This window comes from Apiospora hydei, assembly GCF_038363865.1.
Source record: "Apiospora hydei strain CBS 114990 chromosome Unknown utg000005l_segment0_segment0, whole genome shotgun sequence".
Classification (NCBI taxonomy): Eukaryota; Fungi; Ascomycota; class Sordariomycetes; order Amphisphaeriales; family Apiosporaceae; genus Apiospora; species Apiospora hydei.
The window spans coordinates 3423502-3443531 of NW_027117364.1; the positions used below are offsets into that span (position 1 = coordinate 3423502).

Here is a 20030-nt window from a genome sequence, read left to right on the forward strand (position 1 = left end):
CCATCCTGCTCGAGTGTATTTGCAAGACTGTTCATTAGACCTTATCCGTGTGTGACGTGCCAACCCAAAGGGCAGAGTAGCCGCCTATTAGGTAGCCAAGCTTTACTTGTGCTTATCATTAATAGTAATATTCGGTGGTGGCAGTAGTAGTCGTGGGTAGTGATAGTAATAGTAGGTTATGATATGTATGTGTGATAGGGGTGGGTGGCTTTATCTGCAACCATACCACCACTCCCACAAATTACTGCAACAGCAGCGCATCTTCGTCCAATCGTCCAAACAGGGCCTCGACCTCCTTCTCGACGACTTCGAGCTCTTTAGCCACCTGGCCCGTAACTAAGGCATACGCATACAAGAGCGCGTAGTCGGGCTCCTCGACCGTGACCCCGCTCAGCTTTGCCTTTTTGCTGGCCAAGCGGTTCTGCTGGTCCATCGTGAAGTTCCTCTGGATCTCCCCATTCTGCTGTTGCCTGCGATTGTGGTCGTCTTCGCCGCCGCCGCCGCCGTTAACATCTTCCTGCTGTTGATGCAGTTGATGTGCAGTCTCCTTGCGGAACCGGAAGATTTTGCCCAGCAGCTTATCGCGCGTGCCCGCGACGCTGGGGATCGCGTCCGTGAGCGGGTACTCGAGCATGACGCTACTGGCGAGGACCTGAAACACGTGGCAGATACGGGAACAGAGCTGAGCGCGCTCCTCGGCCGTGTGGTACAATAAAGCCTTTTCGCCCTCGCTGAGGCGGCCGTGCTTCATGGTGACGAGGCTCATGGCGTGGAAGGCATCGAGCAGGCGCTGCGTCGAGGCCAGGATGCGACGGTAGGCGTCAGCGGGGAAGGGCCCGCGCAGCTCGTACTCGTTGAGCGCCGCCGCGCAGAGCGTCTGCAACTGTGTCGCGTAGCGCTGCATGGCGGCCTGTTCGCCCATCTTCATGTACGACTCGGCGGCGGCGTCGTTGCGGAGGAGCATGGCGAGGGGGCCGCGCTTCCAAATAAGACCCATTTGTAGGTATAACACGGAAAGACCCTCCTTGAACTTCCGCCGGGCAGAGATGGGCCAAATCAGGCGACAGATGATCAGACCCCAGAGGATACCCATAGATACGGCAACAACTCTGTGGAAGGCGATCTGCTGGATTATGGGGTCGACTCCTCCCTCATCATCGTCATCGTCGTCGACTTTCTGGGTGAGCGAGTAGGCGTAAAGAGATGAGACGTTGTAACTGAGGAGGATGAAGCGGCCGAAGGGTCCGTTGCCGCGGTCTACCATTATGTAAAAGGTACCAAACGACACGAGCCACCCGAGCAACGCAAGCGAAATGGGCTCGCCGCCCGAGATCCACCAGTTGATCAACACGAATACGGCGCCCATGACTGTACCCGTGAATCTCGAAAGACCGGTGGTGTTCGAGGCGCCTACGGTCATACTGCAGACGATCATGAAGGAGAGCAGACCCCATTCGCCACGCCAGTGCTGGTATATTGGACGCGTCTGGGGGAGGAAGGCAAACATGGCATAGAGGGCAGCGCCAATGCCGACTTTGAGACCGAACTTGACTAGAAAGCGTTGTTAGCAACCGACTTGGAAGAGGTGGGCATCGTCATCAGATGTACTTACTGTCATCCCTGGAGAGGAAACGAAAGAACTGCAGAGTCTTTTGTGATGTCCATCGGAGACTGGTGCTTGCTTGAGGTGCCGCATCCCAGCTGAAAGAGTCGCGTCTCTGCGTAATCTTATCTGGGATACCCTTTGGTAAAGCAGATCGGCGAAGTTTCTTGATCGGCTTGACGAGCGGTTGCCGTTCTGCGTCATCCTCAGCCGGCTTGGATCGCCGGAAGCCTATATAACGCCATAACTTCAGGAAATCCCAACTTCTGCGATGAGTTTCTGTAACGAACTTGAGATCCTCAAGTGCATCCAAATATTTCTCGGTTTCGTCGCCCAGACTTAGAAGACTGAAAGAGAAATGCCCACAGGCAGCCGCTACCTCCTCATAATCGGCTTGCACGTTTTCAGGCCTGGCTCTCTCCATCTCGATATTTCTGTAGATTTCTTCCAGTGCCTTGGCACGATGAGAGTTGAATAGCATCAAAGCATCTTGTACACTATGTTTGAAGTTCTCATTGATGCAGATAGGGCTGCCGGGTAAGCCAAAGGGCGGCTCTCGCAAAATTTCCGCCAAGGTGTGAACCAAAGATTTCATAGAAGGACCAAGCCGTTGAATGAAGATCTCGAAGATGCCCGAAGGCGTGCGGACAATGCTAGAAGCAAGGGATGTTGGAGTGCCTGGTGGATGCTCTGAGAATGGCGTTGGCGGATCCAACTCGTTCCTCTCATCTGGAGATTCATCAATGGCCGATAAGACCGCAAAGTTCATGCCACTTCTGAGATGAGCTGACGTAGGTCGCGCAGATGTAGGCGACATAATATTGCTGCTTGAAGAGAAGGGCCTGTTGTTTGTGGAGCTGGCGGACATCTCCTTCAAAAGCTCGAATTGGGTATTAGCCGCACTCCTGAGCCCCCCAAGAGACTGTGCCAGTCGCTCCATAGCTCTCACAACCTCCTTGTCATGTTGGTAGATGCGCTCTTGGCCCAGTATGTAGTATTCGTATTTCGACTCTCTCAAGTTCTTGTTCATGGCCGTCAGTGTAGATCTATACTCGGCCGAGGATTTAGTAAATGCCTCACAGCTCAAGTCTTCTTCGGCACCACTCAAAAATCCCTTGGTGATCACAGATAGCATGTCGCCAAGAGAAACAGAGGCAGTGCGCATGGTACTCCGAAGGCCGTTTCTCGCAAGCGTCGGCCACAGTAGTAGGTTGACAGCTGTCGAGCCTGTGGTAGCCATCAACAATATTTTCAGCGACTGTATAATCTTGTGATTGGTGAATACACCGCTGTGGACTGAGTTCTCCTTGGTGATGATGGTGATGATGCCAATGGATGCTATACTGGCGCCAACGCCAACCAGAGGGTTGTTCAGCTTCTGCTTCGCCCAACCAATGAAGCCCATGCCACCTCCGATGAAGACGACCAATATCAAAACATAGGACAGTGTCACTTGTTCCCACACCGAGCCCACCAGTACGGATGTAGCCATGGACATAATACCGATGAGTAGCGCATACATGACTGCCACGATGGCAATGGCTACAGCCTCGATCTGCGACCCGACGGTCCTCGCTGGGTGGAAATAGACCGTGATCGTGGCGACAATGTGCTTGCCGTCTAAGGGTCCGAGGAACCTCGCAAAGGGCGGCAAGAAAGTGCCCATGCTAGCCAGCAGGTAGGCTATGGAGCACTTGGAGCGTGCCACGGCCCTTTGGCGACTTCAGCCATGACCAAAACCAATAGATGCCCAAGCAGAGGTTGTAGAAGACAGTCTGTATTTTCTCGCGAACCGTGGGCTGCTGGAGGATCGGTCGCATTCGCTCATCGTCGTCGCCGGGGCCGTCCAAGCTGATATCCCGTAGCGTAAACTGCCGCCGCGATCGTTCGCCTGTGCCGGGGATGATCCAGGTGCCGTTCCGTAGTTTCTGTCGGGGCGGCGCCATTGCGAGTCAGTCTCACAGAACAAGATTGTCGAGACAAGACACGACGCGAAGGGAAAATGTCAAAGCGGCAGCATATCGGGCGATAAATGTCAAAGATGCGACTGAGGAAAAGCAAGAACGTACTGTTCGCACAGTTGGGCGAGCGCGCCGAGGCGGACGGTGCCCCGGTATGGCAGAGGCAGCTCCACCGCTCATCGTGGTAGCGTGCTGTCGTTCCCTTGTCGTGTCGGTCCTTGTCTCTTGTCGTGTCATTCAATGGCTAGTGCACACAAAGTCTTCTCGGGAATGACGTTTTCGGGCAGGACATAGGTAATAAACAGTCCCATGCTCCGTATGTCACATGCATACACAGTTGCTGCCTGTCGTGGAGGTTATCTCGTATGGCGGTTGCGACCAGGTCGCCCCCAAAATGGTCTTGGCTGTGAGGATCAGCGAATATTGCGATACATCGAAGTATCGATTGCTATGGGTAAGGGTGCCTGCTATTCGCGGGACCACAACCTGGGCCGGGGGCTACGGCGTTTAACCGTCGTCCCACTTGGATGCATCAACTCGAAGATCTCCCTCTAGCCAAGCCGAGCGACGTTGACTTACTTGACGGTCGAAGCGATTGATGGGCGAGCGATTCGGAATTAAAAGCCAAGGAAACTGCTCAATGGCAATTAGGCTCTGAATGAGATGCCGTTTTAACCTACTGTTGATGACCTTCTTAGGTAGAGCGAGCTAAGGGGGCAGCTAGAGAAGCAATGCAGCAGAGCAGCGCAACTGGAGTCGGTCAGCTGTGTCAAGCCATAACTCTGTGGGGTAAAGCCTAAACGTGCTGTAGGCTGTAGCAGCTGAGCAGCCGGTGCTACCTGCACCGTTACACCTCCGGTACAGGCGTCATCGTGCATCCCACCCATGGCCATTTGCAGGTAACGAAAGACTGCAACTGACCTCTGCACCTGTTACCGTCACGCAGTTGGAAACACCTGGCAACGACATCACACAGCACGCCATCTGCAGCTCTTTCAATGTTGTAGGTCACACGTCCGATACATTTGGTTCTTTGGCGCATTCCCTTGGCAGAGGCAGTAAAAGCATATAGTGGGAAACGCGGTACTGCCTGATGATCTTTCGTTCCTTCGTTCCCCCGTTCCTTCGTCGACGAGTCTGAGTTGCGAGCCCTTCCATCATACATACATCCTGCGCTTGTCGGTATCGGTCCCGCCTGCAAGCCCTGTTGCTTTACAATGGCCAACCTGCCCTCACAGCATCCCGGCCTGGCGGTGCATCTCGCAGATCGCACGAGAACACCTCTCATTTCATCAGCTCGAACACAGCAGCAAGCCCAAGCACTGTCGACCTTGACACATTCTGCCCTGTTGGTGCACGAGTCGGCGATGCGGCTTGGGTTAGGAAGCCCCCAACGCGTCATAGTCGAGCACGCCAGCAATGGCCCCTTTCTCATCCATTCTTTCATAGAAACCGACACTGCTCAACACGATGCTCTTCAAGAGATGCCCGCCTACGTTGAGATGAACCCTGATGGCTTTAATCAGACTGGGCAGTCGTCGGAAATCCCCAATGATGGCGAGGTTGATGAGGCCCCTATGCTGCTGAGCACCATGATCGCTCCCACCTCTGAGTCGGCATTGGAAGCTAGGCGGGCAGCCGCACGACTGGAGAGGGTAGGAAAGGCCATCCAGTCAAGCTGGACAGATTCTGGTTCTAGTTGAAGACAAGCAAACACTGCATGGAAACCTCAGATCTAGTAGCTAATCGCAGCAACACATGACTCGAACATAATGTCTTGAAAACGAGGAGGCGCAATAGGACCCGTGGTGACTGGATATGGACATCTGTAAGTGGAAATGATATAATTGGTTCCAGTTCCCATCCTTTACTGTCCATCATATGAGACATGGACAAGCCCATAACATCGATGCCGGCAAGCTCCCCAACCCCTGAGATATCTAACAGCTCAATAGGTCAACATTCAGCAACTTCACAGAGATAACTTACTCCTTGGACTTGCGGTCATATGGAGATCACCGGGCTTACATCTCTATGCGAGATTCGCCTTGGAGTCTTAGTTCTGAAGCCACATACTATGGGAAGAAAGCGTCGTCCCGATTCAACGGTGCGAGGAGCACAGTTGTTTGGGTTCGATGCTGCAGAGAACACTCCGTACGCAGACCCAAAGAAGGGCACATTGAAGATTTGCTTGGACACGAAGGACTGGCAATGCACATATAAGTAATGTTGGAAAATAATCTCGACGGAGTCTGGGAACTGTATGAAGTTATTGCTGTGCTGAGGGTCACTTGCTAATACACAGGCCGAAACCCCAATGGTTCATCGACAAAAAGTCACCGAAAAGATACTCGGATGTTTCTAGGGGATATATATTCGAGTGCTTAGGCACATGTCATGTAGTGTCCACAGATACTTACCTCGAGTGGCTTTCGAGGTCACCACTTAAGACAGCCCGATAAGTCATAGCCCCTCTCCCGTGATTGGTTAGGACTTTACCACTCTCAGAGATTCGGCGCAGACCGAACAACGTCGCTCACGCTCATCGAGATGAAATGCACATACCCCGAATCTTCCAGACCTTGGATGGCTTAGTTGTCGTTCTCAAGTTATAGAACTTGACCTCGGGTCGTGAAAACAATAAAACAGGGACAAAACAACAAACTTTGCGCCGTCGAGTTACTTGGTGGCAGAGAGCCCGGGGAGCAAGGCCTTTCTTTACATACTTGGACACTGATATAGGACCCATGTTTGACGCGGCGTAAACTCCGAGACTGACGGGCTTTTCGGGCTGAATTCACACGACCCGCATCGCAAGCCAATTTAGCCACGCCAATGAGATGAAAGGGCGGACAGAGGCAAGTCCCCATCGAAACGTGTCCCGGCGGATTCGGCCGGGTTACAGCCAAGACCAAAGATGATCTTGTTGTCCCAACGTGTTTGTGGCTAGCTCTCCACCGCTCCTTGACTCGCAACATTGAAAAACTTCTACGGGATTCACTAATATCGGCGTTAGGCCTACATGCTACGCTGGACCGGCGCGCCGTCCTCCGTGTGTACACAGCAGAAGCAGGCCAGGCTGACTAGTACGATGTAGAGAAAATTCGGAAACAACATAGAGGGAACATTTATCGCCGCCGGAGGTAGCTTTTTCGGTTCGATGCATTCATGAAGGGAGGGCAGTCTGCCACTGGAACAGCTTCATGAGACAGGATGTAACCAAGGGCGTTGCTGAGTGAGCAACGGAACCTGTGTACGATTGATTGGCTGGGAGTGATCCATGCTGTTCGTCACTCTACCACCGATGCTCTACTCGCTGCTACGGATGCACTATTTTATAAGGTTGCCCGCAAGTATGCATGTATCATATGCATCTTATCTAGGCAACTCAAGTGCAGAGATTGGCAGATGCGTCTTCACCTTGGATCTTACGTTCCTGGCCATTAGCACCGAGTCCGTCGATCACCGCTTTGCTAGTCGGGCTGTCGAGGACGGCCAGCTCAACTCGGCTTCTTTCAGCAACATTCTAGCTGTTTCAACTATGGATGTATGTGAGGCGGTAAGGGTGGATGGATGGACCCTTCGTGCTTTACGCCTCCTTGTATGGCCGACCTATGCGGGCAGGCTGGGCTGGGTGATACGTGTGTTGGCTAGGTAGCAAGTGAGTCCGCCAAGGTACTTGGGCCTGGCGAAAGGCAAGGAAGGGGGGAGAATACATCAATTGATTGTAGACGGAGAGCAGAAAAAAACTGTTGATGGGAGCTAGGTGGCTATTCATGGATACAAAGTGCGTCATATTGAGGGGAGCTTGGGAACCGTAGCTGCCGAAGAAGGTCCATTCGACAGGGAATCGGCTTGCAAGTGCTTGGTAAGTGCCTTGTATCGACACGATAGAGCTCTGGGCAGTACGGGCAGTACGGGCCCAAGGGCCCCATGGCAGGTTCGCTGGACCTGCCCCTCCATCTTCCACTCAGGCCGGCAGGAAAGGCGGCCAGAAGTAGACGTAGACGTAGACCAAAAAAAGGCCAGCCACCAGCACGAAGAGCTGGCGGAATGGGGCGAAGAAATAAAAAAAGACTGGACTTTTGTCTGTCTCCTACAACGGCAGAGCCAGAAAGGGCCAAGCCAATGCGATGCATGAAAAGGTTAATCCGCAAATGTATATCCTCAGCGTGAATCTGGCCGTGGATGTACAGGACCAAGTCAATCACCCCCACTCAATGGCAAGGTGGGAAATGGATTGGATCAATGGGTCTCCAGATGGTCGCGTTAGTGTGTCAGGACCACAGTGATCCGATGAGGTATGCGGCAGACAGAATGTGAGAGAGAGCAAGCAGAGTGTGTGTTCATTGCCTGCCTTGCCCCTCCAGAGAGTCAAGGCAAGCTGCCTTATTAACCCATCGTGCATTTCCCGCACTCCTGCCACTTTCCCTTTATTTCTCCCTCTCCCATACCAACCACTTTCATTCAAGAAATACCACTACTTCCCAGATTGAATCACCGTCAACACCGCAATCATGGGCTACACAGAGACTGATTGGCGTGCCATCAACACCATCCGAACGCTGGCCGTGAGTATTCCTCCTCCTCTCCCTCGCTTCTGGCCTCTCCGAAAGCCAAAATCTCGTCACCCCGCCCCCGCCCGCACCCAATTGCAGTCTGCCCCTCCATGATGATTTGTTTATGGTTCAACAAACGTCATGAGGCCTTCAGGGTCAACCGACAGCAATTGCCCTGCAATCACATACTGCCTCGCCTAGGAACCACAGAGACTTCGTACTGACCGCAACCCCTCCAGGCCGATGCCACGTTCCACTCCAACTCCGGCCACCCCGGTGCGCCTATGGGTATGGCGCCGGTCGCCCACGTCCTTTTCAACAACTTCATGAAGTTCAACCCCAAGAACCCTAAGTGGCTCAACCGCGATCGCTTCGTCCTCTCGTAAGTTGCAACCTCTCGTCCCTGTTCCGTTATACGTACAGCTTGTGTTTCGATCACTATACTGACATCAATCTTCTCTTAGCAACGGACACGGCTGCATGCTCCAGTATGCCCTCCTCCACCTCTACGGATACGAGCTGAGCATCGACGACCTCAAGAAGTTCCGCGTATGTATAATCGAGCCTCAATCTCCCAAATACCTCATGCTAATGCTTTGCTCGTAGACTGTTGACAGCATCACACCCGGTCACCCCGAGGCCCACGACACCCCTGGTATTGAAGTCACCACTGGTCCTCTTGGCCAGGGTATCTCCAACGCCGTTGGTCTTGCCATCGCTCAGGCCCACACCGCCGCTACCTTCAACGAGGATGGCTTCCCCATCGTCGACAACTACACCTACACCTTCATGGGTGATGGTTGCTTGATGGAGGGTGTTTCCGGCGAGGCTTCTTCTCTGGCTGGTCACTTGCAGCTCGGCAACCTGATTGCCATCTACGATGACAACCATATCTCCATCGATGGTGACACCAACGTCGCTTTCACTGAGGACACCATTAAGCGCTACGAGGCCTACGGCTGGCACGTCGTTGTCGTCGATGACGGCGACAACGACCTTGACGGCATTGCTGCCGCTATCAAGAAGTGCCAGGAGGTCAAGGACAAGCCCTCCATGATCAAGCTCCGAACCACCATTGGCTTCGGTTCGCTCAACCAGGGCACCCACGGCGTTCACGGCTCGCCCCTTAAGGCCGATGATATCAAGCAGCTGAAGCAGAAGTTCGGCTTCAACCCCGAGCAGAGCTTCGCCGTTCCCCAGGAAGTTTACGACCTCTACAACAAGCACGCCGCCGAGGGTGCCGCTGCTGAGGAGGAGTGGAACAAGCTGTTCGCCAAGTACGGCGAGAAGCACCAGGCTAAGCATGCCGACCTCGTCCGCCGCCAGAAGGGCGAGCTCCCCGAGGGCTGGGAGAAGAACCTTCCCACCTACACCCCCTCAGATTCCGCTGTCGCCTCGCGAAAGCTGTCCGAGATCGTTCTCCAGAAGATTCACGAGGTTCTCCCCGAGCTCGTTGGTGGTTCTGCCGATCTGACTGGCTCCAACCTGACTCGCTGGAAGGAGGCCGTCGACTTCCAGCCCCCCCTCCACTGGCCTCGGCGACTACTCCGGCCGCTACATCCGCTACGGTGTCCGTGAGCACGGTATGGGTGCCATCATGAACGGTCTGGCCGCCTACGGTACTATTGTCCCCTACGGTGGTACCTTCCTGAACTTCGTCTCCTACGCTGCTGGCGCCGTCCGCCTGTCTGCCCTGTCCCAGATCCGTGCCATCTGGGTCGCCACCCACGACTCCATCGGTCTTGGTGAGGATGGTCCTACCCATCAGCCTATCGAGACTCTGGCTCACTTCCGTGCTCTCCCCAACTGCATGGTCTGGCGCCCTGCCGATGGCAACGAGACCAGCGCTGCCTACTACGTCGCCCTCACTTCCAAGCACACTCCCAGCATCATTGCTCTGTCCCGACAGAACCTGCCCCAGCTTGAGGGCTCCACCATCGCCAACGCGATCAAGGGTGGTTACGTTCTGCACGAGGTTGAGGGTGCTGACGTCACCCTGGTCTCGACTGGTTCCGAGGTCTGCATCTGTGTGGATGCCGTCAAGTACCTCAAGGAGAAGCACAACATCAAGGCCCGTATCGTCTCGATGCCCTGCTTCGAGGTCTTCGATGCCCAGAGCAAGGAGTACCGCCTCAGCGTCCTGCCCGACGGTATCCCGTCTCTGTCCGTTGAGGTCATGAGCACCATGGGCTGGGAGCGTTACACCCACGAGCAGTTCGGTATCAACCGCTTCGGTGCCTCGGGTGCCTACAAGGATGTGTACGAGAAGTTCGAGTTCACCCCCGAGGGTATCTCCAAGCGTGCCGTCGCCACCGTGGACTTCTGGAAGAGCGTTCCTAACGTTCGCTCGCCGATCAACCGCGCTTTCCAGCAGCTTATCTAGATTTAGATGTTGCGTGGGGAAAGATGAGTAATACAATGATGATTCAGCATGACTTGATGGCACTGGTATATAGACTTTAGGAGGGTAAAATAGCGAAAGACAAATGCAAGATTTGATGAACAAATACCCAAGATGATTCCATCAAAGCGTGTGGTCTATTTACTATGTACATTGTATCTTTATACTGATTGTGACTGCCAACGCTGACTGGGCCAGTATCTACGTGGTGTTGTTCAATGCGAGATAGCAACGCACCAGCTCCGCTGGCCTGGCAGTAAGTATATTTGGGTGAAGATATTGCGAAAGTCTGGAGTTGCACAGCCTGCATGGTAAGTTGCTCCTGTGCATTTGAAAATTTCGTTTATTTGGAAGTTTATCAATCTATCGAGTGACGCCCCTTTCTGCGCAATACTTTGCCACCTCCTTGTCGAGGGTGTCGCGTTGGCGCGCCACCTGCTCCATGATGTCCTCGCACTCGGTGCCGAGGCGGCCGGCGCTGCCGCCGACGAGTTTGTGCATCTGGAGCATGTCGTCCATGACGGCGAGCAGCTGGTTGGGCAGCCAGGTGACGATGGGGCTGCCGCCGGTGGCGGTCGGGTGCGAGGTCTGCTTCAGGATGTACTCGCGGGCGAAGCACCAGTGGCGCCAGCGGAAGTCGCGGACCTGGTTCTGGATCTTGAGCCAGAGGCGGCGGCTCTCGAGGGTGTCGGCGTCGGCCTCGGCGGGGGCGACGGAGGCGCGGAGGGCGTAGGCGCGCAGGCCGATGCGGTCTTGCTCGTGGGCGACCCATTCGAGGAACTCGCGGTGGTTGCCCGGACGGTAGGAGCGGAAGTCTTTGAGGATCGCGGTCAGCGGGGTGTTGGGCATGGTGATGCCGAGGAAGTTGTCCATGAGGGGGATCATGGAGTCGTTGGCGCCGGACTCGCCGCGGAAGCTCTGGGGCTTGTCGCCGTCGGTGATGCCCTCGTAAACGACGCCGTTGGGGAACATGCTCTGCGAGGTGATGCCGAAGATGAAGGTGCGGAACGAGGTGTAGGAGCGCGGCTTGGAGACGTCCCACATGCCCTCCATGGCGCCGTTGACCTTGAGCAGGGCGCCGAGGATGGACTGCAGGCCGGCGTTGAAGGCGGCGCGCTGCGAAGGGGCGGGGGTCGAGGAAGAGACGGTGGCCAGGGCGTTGACGACGCCCTCGACGAGGGCGCCCGAGTGGGAGACCATGGCGACGTGGGTCAGGACGAAGCCGGCCTCGGACGAGGCCGGGTCCAGGCCGTGCTCGAAGGCGCGGATGAGGCGCAGGTTGTCGTAGGCTAGGCCCCGCGCCGGGTCGACGAGCTTGTAGTTGAAGAGGGCGTAGGAGCCGGCGTACTCCATGAAGGGCTTGAAGCCACATCTGAGAGGAAGTTTACGTCAGTAAGGAGATGGAGGTAGGGAGAAGAAGAGCGAAAGCATATGTGTTTTGAATAATACATGACAAAGGCTTTACGCGGGAAGGACGAGATGGAAGGCAAGAGATGAGATGAAAAGGGGTACCCGAGATTGATGGGACATGGTGAAGGGAGGACGAGATGGACATGAAGTTGAAAAAAAAAGGGGTAGTAGGTAGTAGTGAGACTTACAGCTCAGCAGACCGCGCAATCGGCCGGGCCAGCACAGCCGGCAACCGGTCCCGCGCAAGCCCGTACCCCTCGCCCTTGAGGAAGCGCATATGGCAGGGCTCGAGCAGGTACGCCGACGCGAGGAACGAGTAATCGCGGTAGAGGGCGTTCTGCAACACGAGGTCGTCCTTGCAGCACTCGACGGCCTCGGTCAAGTCCTCGAGCTCGGCCAGGACGGCGTCGCCGAACTGGCCCGTCGCCAGCAGGCCGGGCTCGCCCGAGAGCGTCTTGACGGGCATCCGGTTCAGCAGGGACTCGACCGCGGCGAAGGCCGGCGGCAGCTCGACGACGGGCTCCATGCGGGGAGGAAGCCGCGCGACGTGGAGACCATGAAGGCGGGGAGGGAGGTGTTGTCGGGTTGGGCGTCGGTTAGGACGGTGAAGGGGGCGGGGACGGAGATGGAACCCATCTTGTTTATTGTTGTTGATGATCTAGTGGACGAGAGGAGGGTCAAAGTGTTGCTGGTCGAGGGTTTGATGTCTTGGTCCCTGCGCGCGCGTGTGTATGATGGGAAGTTCGACGAGGGATGACGAGGGTATGCCAATAAAGAGGGTGTTGGTGTCGACTTGGTAAAAAGGGGTAAAATTCCTAGATCGGGTTCGAGTTGCACTTGCAACTTGTGTGACCCTGAGGTTGTCTGTTGGAGGGGTACTCTGGAGAGGAGGACTGGTGGTTTTCTGGTGTTTGATGGGAAGTGAGAGTCAAAGTCAAACTCCAAGACCGGCCGGCCGAAGCGTCCGCTAATATACATCGTGGCCGGAATCTTTCCGGCCACAACACCACCAAGCCCTGAGCGGGGGCAGGCCGGCCTCCCTCCTCATTGCCTATCTCTCTTGGCTTTTTTTGGCAAGCATAAGCTGGTCCTTTTTTCATTACACCGATACCGCAAACACATACACGGAACAAACCCTCGCCCACTCCCCTTCCTCAAGGTTCTAGGCGGCTTTTGTTTGCAGGCGCCCTTATCCGCCCGCCGCTGTGTTACTACTGCGTGTTTGTCACTTTTTGTGTCTTCTTCACTTTCCAGAGTTTCGAAACGGCAAGAAGCGGACTTACACATCGATAAATGCTAAAGTAAACTAAAGATCTCTAGCTGAGTTGGACTGTGGCGTTCCGTAGCTATCGTCTCTCGTCCCAGTCCAGATTGGTGTTGGCTGGCAGTGTATCCCGAGGGGAGGGACGACCGACAATATTATTTCGTAATTTCCCCAGACCAGATGATGGATGGTTGCCGTGACACATAATCTGGGGCGTGTAGTGCCCGGAGCCGAGCTCGAATCAGGAGGGCGAAGATTGGCACTTGTTAGTAATAGATTCCCTCGCAGAAGATTTCCCAGTCGTCGACCCGTCCCCACTCAAACCCGGCCTTGACCGATCCTGTGGCCGGAATCTTCCGGCCACTCACGTGAACAATGAATGACTCGCACCCAAACACTCTTATCAGCCACCGACGGGGTTCAAAATGCAACCCCGGTGCCCGGGATCCTCAAGTCCACAACAGATTGTATTGAAAATGCCGTTCAGCCAACAGATTCCTCTGGATTGCCAAGCACGGGACAAATAGACTTCAGCTTCCACAATAAGATCAGGGATAGCCCCAAGCAAATGGCGCTGGATGTATCCTTACACACGTAGTATTGGTAGTCACCTATCTCTTCTTTTTGACACACCGTGGCGGTGGGAAAATATCCGGAAACATTTAGATTCTCAATCGATTCGCAGCGCATATACGACATACTCCTGCTGATGCCCCTGTCAATGCTACGCCGGACACGCCATGGAAAATGACACATCGTGCCCGCCCGCCATCTATCAAGCATGCTGTTCTTGTTTCCCTCCTCCCTTATTGACCCCCTCCGCCATATCATCAAACAATCAAGATCCCTCAAACACAAAAAATCAAGGATACCCTTCTTGGCCAGTAAAACAACATCCCAAAGATGCCCATCCAGCAAACTAAAGCCAAACATAAACATTCCACCGTGGGTATAGCAAACTCCGCGCCATTGAGTCCCCTCTTCGCATCTTTCCTTTCCATGTGCTTCATCAAGATCCCATCCATGTATAACTCCGACGCAATGTGTGTGGTGATTTCGGATCCCGATGCCTCCCAAGACAGTTCCAAGTCGACACCGTAGCTGTCGCCTGCCTCTTTCCTACCAAGGTGCAGCGAGCTGCCGTGCCAACTTGACAGTATACAACGAAAGTACTTGGACGGCTTTGCGCCGAGGGCGAAAGCCTTCCAGGAGGGAAACCATAGCCGTCGAAAGGAGGAGACGCCCAGAAAATCCAGCGAACCGTGCATAAATATAACATAACAGATCGTATTGTACTCTTAATCAGCTTCCGCTAGCTGCATAATGAGCCTGGCAGCCATGTCGAGGAAAGGGAACGGACTCATGACGTCCTTCTCCTCCAGCATGGTTCCGTCTTCTCGCTCGTATCCGGTGCACTTGAAGTCGACGAGATAGACGCCGTACTCCATCTCGTAGATCTGGATTTCCATGCGCATATACACAAAATCTTGTTTGCGGTTGTCGAGCACCGAGTAGACGTGCGTGTTCTTCTCGGATGCCGTTTCCGAGGAAGCTCCTCCTGTGGATACTGCAGATTTACGAAGATCTATACTCAGGTTAGCAGGCAAGGAATTTGCGGGGGGTGGGTTTCGCTCCCCCAAAGATGGGGCGAGTGTGAATTACCTTCTTTCTTCCACCGACAGACGATGTGCCACGGATCCGCGGGCAGACGGTAATACTTGATAGGATCGAATGTGGCTACGTCAATGTCGTTGGCTGACATACCCGCATACGGATCATGCGAGTCTTTATGCGAGGACTTGTAATGACTGCCATCGCTACCAGAATTAGTGCCTTGTTCAAAGTGTTGCCAGAATTTGAACTTACTGTTCGCCTTCGCCTTGGAGTTTTTCATAATCCTCGTCCACGATCCAAGACGCCTTCAGCTTGGAAAGGGCTTTGTAAATGCACAACAATGCTTCCCAAGGAGCATTCCGTGACCGAATCCCGAACTGCCACCGCAGAGGTTTCGTCTTTTTCGGGGCTACTGGTGTCATGGTTTGTGGGCGTGCTCCATCGTCGAGCTTCACAGCACTCTTGGAATGTGGCTTCAGGCGCCGCACAGCTTCCTGTTGCTCTTGGGGCGTTCGTGGCTGTAGTGGTATATCGGGGACGGGCTGGCTCTTCAGGGGCTCCTCAATACCGGCGTTCTGGCGTTCCAGATACTCCTTGTGCAACGCCGGCAGACTGGTGGGGAGAATGCCAACTTTACTGACGTATCCCCGTGGCGAGTTGCTGGTAACTGTCGAAGTCGTCGACCGGGCCGACTCGTTGAGTGGACTTGCCTGTGACTCCGAGAGCTCCGTCTCCTGAGCGGCTTGCCCCCTCATAGTAGCGGTCACACCTGCCATATTCTCCTCGTGAGATACTGTCGGTGGCGAGGTTGCGAAGAACGGGTTATCAGACCCCGTACCGTAAGCGGCTGGCGATGCTGTTAGAACGTCTCGGACTCAGGAAGATTCGATGCTAATGGTAACTTACGATTCACTTGCATCAGCTTATTCTCGCGCACAATCATGTAAGCATCCTTGATGGCGGATGGCTCATCGGCGCCAAGTGCTTCCTCTACATCCTTCTTGCCATAACCCATGGTCTTACTGATCTTCTCCGTGACCTCGTTATGCAGCTTCTCCTGTACTCGCTGGGGTGCATGCGGCGCGATATCACTGGGCTGAATGGCCTTGTTAGGGTCCACGCCCGTATTCAGGAACTCCTCGACCGGCGGGGCGAGATAGGCAGGCAGGTCTCTCAGGAACCAGGGGTCGAGGCGGATTTCTTCAATGGTGGCTCGATGCATGGGGTTCACCACCAGCATCTTCCTCATCAGATTCTGCGCGTCTTGCGGGCACCAGTTGGGGATCGTAAAGACACCACGTTGGATCTTGGCAAATAGACTTGGGATATGGTCGTCATCAAAGGGGAGCCTCCCTATAAGCAGTACATATAGAATCACGCCACAGCTCCAAACGTCCACCTCAGGCCCGGCATAGAGCTTCCCGCTGATAACTTCAGGAGCTGCATAGTTGGGACTGCCGCAACTGGTTTTGAGAAAGTTGCCATCGGTCATGATATTGCTAAGACCGAAGTCGGCGATCTTGACATTGAGGCTGTCGTCCAGAAGCAGGTTTTCCGGTTTGAGATCGCGATGCACCACCTTGTGCCTGTGACAGTACTCGACGGCACACAGCATCTGCTGGAAGAAGCGGCGGGCCTTCTCCTCTGGCATGCGGCCATGGGAGACGATGTAGTCGAACAGCTCGCCGCCGGCATACTCGAGCACCATGATGATCTCATTGGGGGTCTTGATGACGGTGTAGAGCTTGATGATGTGGGGATGGCGCAGCAGTTGCAGGTATTCAATCTCGCGTTCGACGCGGCCGACCATGTCCCGGCTAATGAGCTTCTTACGCGCGATGATCTTGAGGGCGACCTGCTGGCCGGTGCTCCGGTGGACGGCGAGCTTGACCTTGCCGAAGGAGCCCTCGCCGAGGGTGCGAATGATGTTGTACTGGCCGACGCGGGCTTCGAGCCTGACCTTGTCGCGCTGCTGGCCCTGGGCGGCGGGCTGTATGGGGCTGATGCGTGGTTGAGTGCTGGCATCATTGCGGGCGGCAGCGGTCTCGGATGTCGGATGCGACGTCACAGCAATCTCGGGGACGCGGCGGCGGATTTGGGAGGGCGAGAGGGAAATGGAGAGTTCCTCCTCGTCATAGGGTCTGGGCGCCATGTCGAGGAAAAGGAAAGGACTCTCTTTCGGAATGACAATGACGACGAGGTTGAGGAGGGTTGGGGAAGGAGGAGGGCGGTGGTCGATGAGGTCGTCATGAGAAGTGTGAAGTGACCTTGGCTAGAATGACCTGCTGCTACCCATCCTAGCGTACGTATTGGTATTGGTAAGGTAGGTGTGGTAAGGCCCCTAGGCAAAGACAAGGTAGCGGAGTGGAGGAGGGGTGGTGGGTGGTGGGTGCCAATTGGGATGCGCAACAAGGGCTGCCCCTCCGTTCTTCTGGGCTTCTGGGCGGGCACTGGGTGACTGGGGGGCTTGAGAGAGCTAGTTGTCCCTCTAAAAGAGCCTCTGTGCTTGGAGTCCAGAGTCCAGACTAATGGGTTGATGAAAGCAAAGCCAACCAGTGCAGGCAGCAGGTTAGGAGGTGCTTCTTAACTCTGTTCGATATACCTCTGTTTAAGTACTTGCATGCCTAAAAGCTAAGGGCACTGCTCCATTCGATCCTCCCAGTCATCCGAGCATCAATCGATTCGGTGCACCGAACATCCGCTGCAGAACGATTCGACTCAACCGTGCAGATAAGTGACGTGAGTGCAAGCTATGGACTTTACGTATGCACGATAGCCAGCGACAGCCGACCTAGTATCAAAAGGAAAAATACCACATGTTGCACTGCTTTGCAACCCAGAACTGTCAATCCCACCTGCACCCGTACTCGCCAACTCGGTGGGCCCTTTTATTGATTGGTATTTTTTTTGGTTTTGTTTTTTTCTTCTAGTGTACTCGAGAGCTGAGTTTTACAGGGAAACCTGACCATAACCCCGCATATTGGTGGAAGGAATTGACTCCTCCGTCAGGCCGTTGACGATGGGCTGCTTGCTCAGTGCTCAGTGCTCAAGTGCTCAAGTGCTCGGGCTCGGGGCTAAGATGTGTTGAACGCCTCGAGCACATTTTTTGTAGTTGGCTAGCCCCAGCCCAGCAAAGCCTAGCCTGGCTTTGGGAAGCGCCTCGGTATCTAAGCCCTGGATCTGTCTCTGTTTAGTGAGCGGTCAAGGCCTCAAGGTCCCCTTCCCGCCACTTGCTGGGAATCAGAAACTGTATTTTTATCTGACGAAAAGAAAAGAGCAGAGAAAATAACCTGTCATTCCTGTGCAACCTCAAGCAGCGGGAAGAAGCATTTGTTATTGGCTGGCTATATTCCGCTGTACGGATGACCTCGCACATGCACATGGCGCATATGTAGTTCCTCTGAGAACATCACCAGACTGAAGAACCCTCGGCTGGCCACGGCTCCCACAGATGCCGGCCGTCCTCCAGCTCGGTCAGTTTCAGATGTTTGTTAGGTCGAGCTCGGAAATGATGATGAACGCATCGAGGTCACATTTCCTTGTAGATGGAGACGGGCCGGTTCATCTACAACACCACTGATAGAGGAAGCCCTGCGTATGCACGTCCAAGACCGGCTGCCTAGATAGAGGTAGGGTAACTGGCTGCATGCTACTGTTGGTGGACAAATGCACAAGTGGCCTGGCAATGATATTGAGAGACATTTCATTTCGTTTACAGTATCTGCGTATATGTATGTATCTGCTCTGCTGCTGTGCCGTGTCGCACAGCAACATACTGTAGCGGTCTACTCGCAGCGTTTGTGCCAGGAACCGACTCATTGGATGCAAGCGCCTTCACATGTTAGGTTTCATGCAGACACGGCTCAGATCTCAGGTCGCGCGCCTCACATGTACAGCCATACTTACCGCAAGCGGCCGAGCCTGCATACCTACATCACTGCATACTGCAATTAAGCAACTCGCCCGAGTCCCAACGATTTGTCCCGGCCGACCAAGTGTAGTGTAATGGGCACGTCAAACTATGCTTTCCATCCCATCAACTTGACCTCAGCGAATGCAGGTCCCAATGCACAGCCCGTCTGGTACCGGGGATATAGAAAATCCATTAGTTTGGTTTAAGTAGTTCAGATCATACGTACGTAGTATACATTGAAGCTGTGATGGTGCAGTGATGGTACATATACACAAAAAGAGTCGGGAGCACCCGGGGGGTCGATCGCCCCTACGCGGAACGAATAGTCGAATAGTAGCGACCAGCGACATCATTCTCACCCCTTACCTGGCTAATCTTTCCTCTCTTCCGTTTGAAGTCTCTCCACAAGCTTCGTCCTGATGAAGTCACTCAAGCCCAGACTTCGGGGTGTGAATGGTTAGCTGCTGATAAGCCCATAGTGGGTATTGTTGAGAAAAAGCCGTGACTCACATTCCTTCGTTGGTGATGATGCGATAGGTACCGCTCGGCTGGAACTCGCCCACAATGTTGCCTGTCCCGTCCACCTCGATGCTTCCCAGGATATCTTCAGGCCAGGCGATCCGGCCGTAGTCGGGCGGGTTCCGCATATCACTCAGATGGACGTGGCCGCCCATGCCGCCGCCGCCAGCACCACCCTGTGCACTCGCACCTCCTCCACCACCACCTCCGGCACCGCCCCCGCCCCCGAGACCGGCTGCGCGGCCTTTGCGACGCTGTTGGGGGAAGAAGGCGCCTCCGGACCCTAGCGTAGCACCGCCCGGACCGGCAAAGGCCTGTGCCTGGCTTTGGAGCTGTGGGTCTTGCGCGGCATGCTTGGCGAGGACTTGGTTCAGTATCGAGAGAAACTCGTGGTTTTCGCTGAAGGACTGGGGTGTAGGCGGGTTGGTGGTTGAGCTCCCGATGGCCAGTCTCTGGGATGGAGGATTTGTGTCGAGGTAAGTCAGTAGGTGGGTGCTGTTTATCGACGCATTCGGGAATATTTTCTAGAGATTCGAGAACCATTCGTGTAAGCAAGTGCCTTGGTTGGGTCTATAGATATACATGTATATAGAGGGCAAGCACTGCGCGATAGCTCTTTAGGTAGACTTACGATGTGAGGATTATTGGATAAAGTTGAGACCAATCGACGGGACGAAAGGCCATTGAGCATGAAAATTGGCCGAAGCCTTGTCAACAACATCCTGAAGTGTCTGGTGACGGTGTTTTGTCAAACTCCAAGTGACGATGTTTATTTACAATGCAATT

At 54.5% G+C, this 20030-nt stretch overlaps 6 protein-coding genes across 6 annotated transcripts; 2 read left to right on the plus strand and 4 right to left on the minus strand.

The window, feature by feature from the left end:
* Positions 1 to 241: 241 nt before the first annotated feature.
* Positions 242 to 3549, minus strand: PG997_006524 (ribosomal protein L19; the record flags this gene model as incomplete). Its single annotated transcript, XM_066810839.1, has 3 exons — positions 242 to 1551; positions 1613 to 3315; positions 3344 to 3549. The coding sequence occupies 3 exons, from the start codon at positions 3547 to 3549 to the stop codon at positions 242 to 244; spliced, it is 3219 nt and encodes a 1072-aa protein (XP_066669762.1).
* A 1232-nt stretch (positions 3550 to 4781) lies between these two features.
* On the plus strand, positions 4782 to 5267 carry PG997_006525 (uncharacterized protein; the record flags this gene model as incomplete). The annotated part of the gene is made up of 1 exon (XM_066810840.1): positions 4782 to 5267. The coding sequence occupies one exon, from the start codon at positions 4782 to 4784 to the stop codon at positions 5265 to 5267; it is 486 nt and encodes a 161-aa protein (XP_066669763.1).
* Positions 5268 to 8066: 2799 nt separating this feature from the next.
* PG997_006526 (transketolase) lies at positions 8067 to 10506 on the plus strand (the record flags this gene model as incomplete). Its single annotated transcript, XM_066810841.1, has 5 exons — positions 8067 to 8135; positions 8363 to 8505; positions 8588 to 8672; positions 8730 to 9629; positions 9703 to 10506. The coding sequence occupies exons 1-5, from the start codon at positions 8082 to 8084 to the stop codon at positions 10504 to 10506; spliced, it is 1986 nt and encodes a 661-aa protein (XP_066669764.1). The 5' UTR covers positions 8067 to 8081.
* Positions 10507 to 10887: 381 nt separating this feature from the next.
* On the minus strand, positions 10888 to 12460 carry PG997_006527 (indoleamine 2-3-dioxygenase family protein; the record flags this gene model as incomplete). The annotated part of the gene is made up of 2 exons (XM_066810842.1): positions 10888 to 11896; positions 12123 to 12460. The coding sequence occupies 2 exons, from the start codon at positions 12458 to 12460 to the stop codon at positions 10888 to 10890; spliced, it is 1347 nt and encodes a 448-aa protein (XP_066669765.1).
* Positions 12461 to 14496: 2036 nt separating this feature from the next.
* On the minus strand, positions 14497 to 16964 carry PG997_006528 (uncharacterized protein; the record flags this gene model as incomplete). Its single annotated transcript, XM_066810843.1, has 4 exons — positions 14497 to 14783; positions 14861 to 15015; positions 15065 to 15668; positions 15719 to 16964. The coding sequence occupies 4 exons, from the start codon at positions 16962 to 16964 to the stop codon at positions 14497 to 14499; spliced, it is 2292 nt and encodes a 763-aa protein (XP_066669766.1).
* A 2131-nt stretch (positions 16965 to 19095) lies between these two features.
* PG997_006529 (uncharacterized protein) lies at positions 19096 to 19965 on the minus strand (the record flags this gene model as incomplete). Its single annotated transcript, XM_066810844.1, has 3 exons — positions 19096 to 19165; positions 19236 to 19768; positions 19876 to 19965. The coding sequence occupies 3 exons, from the start codon at positions 19963 to 19965 to the stop codon at positions 19096 to 19098; spliced, it is 693 nt and encodes a 230-aa protein (XP_066669767.1).
* Positions 19966 to 20030: the final 65 nt, after the last annotated feature.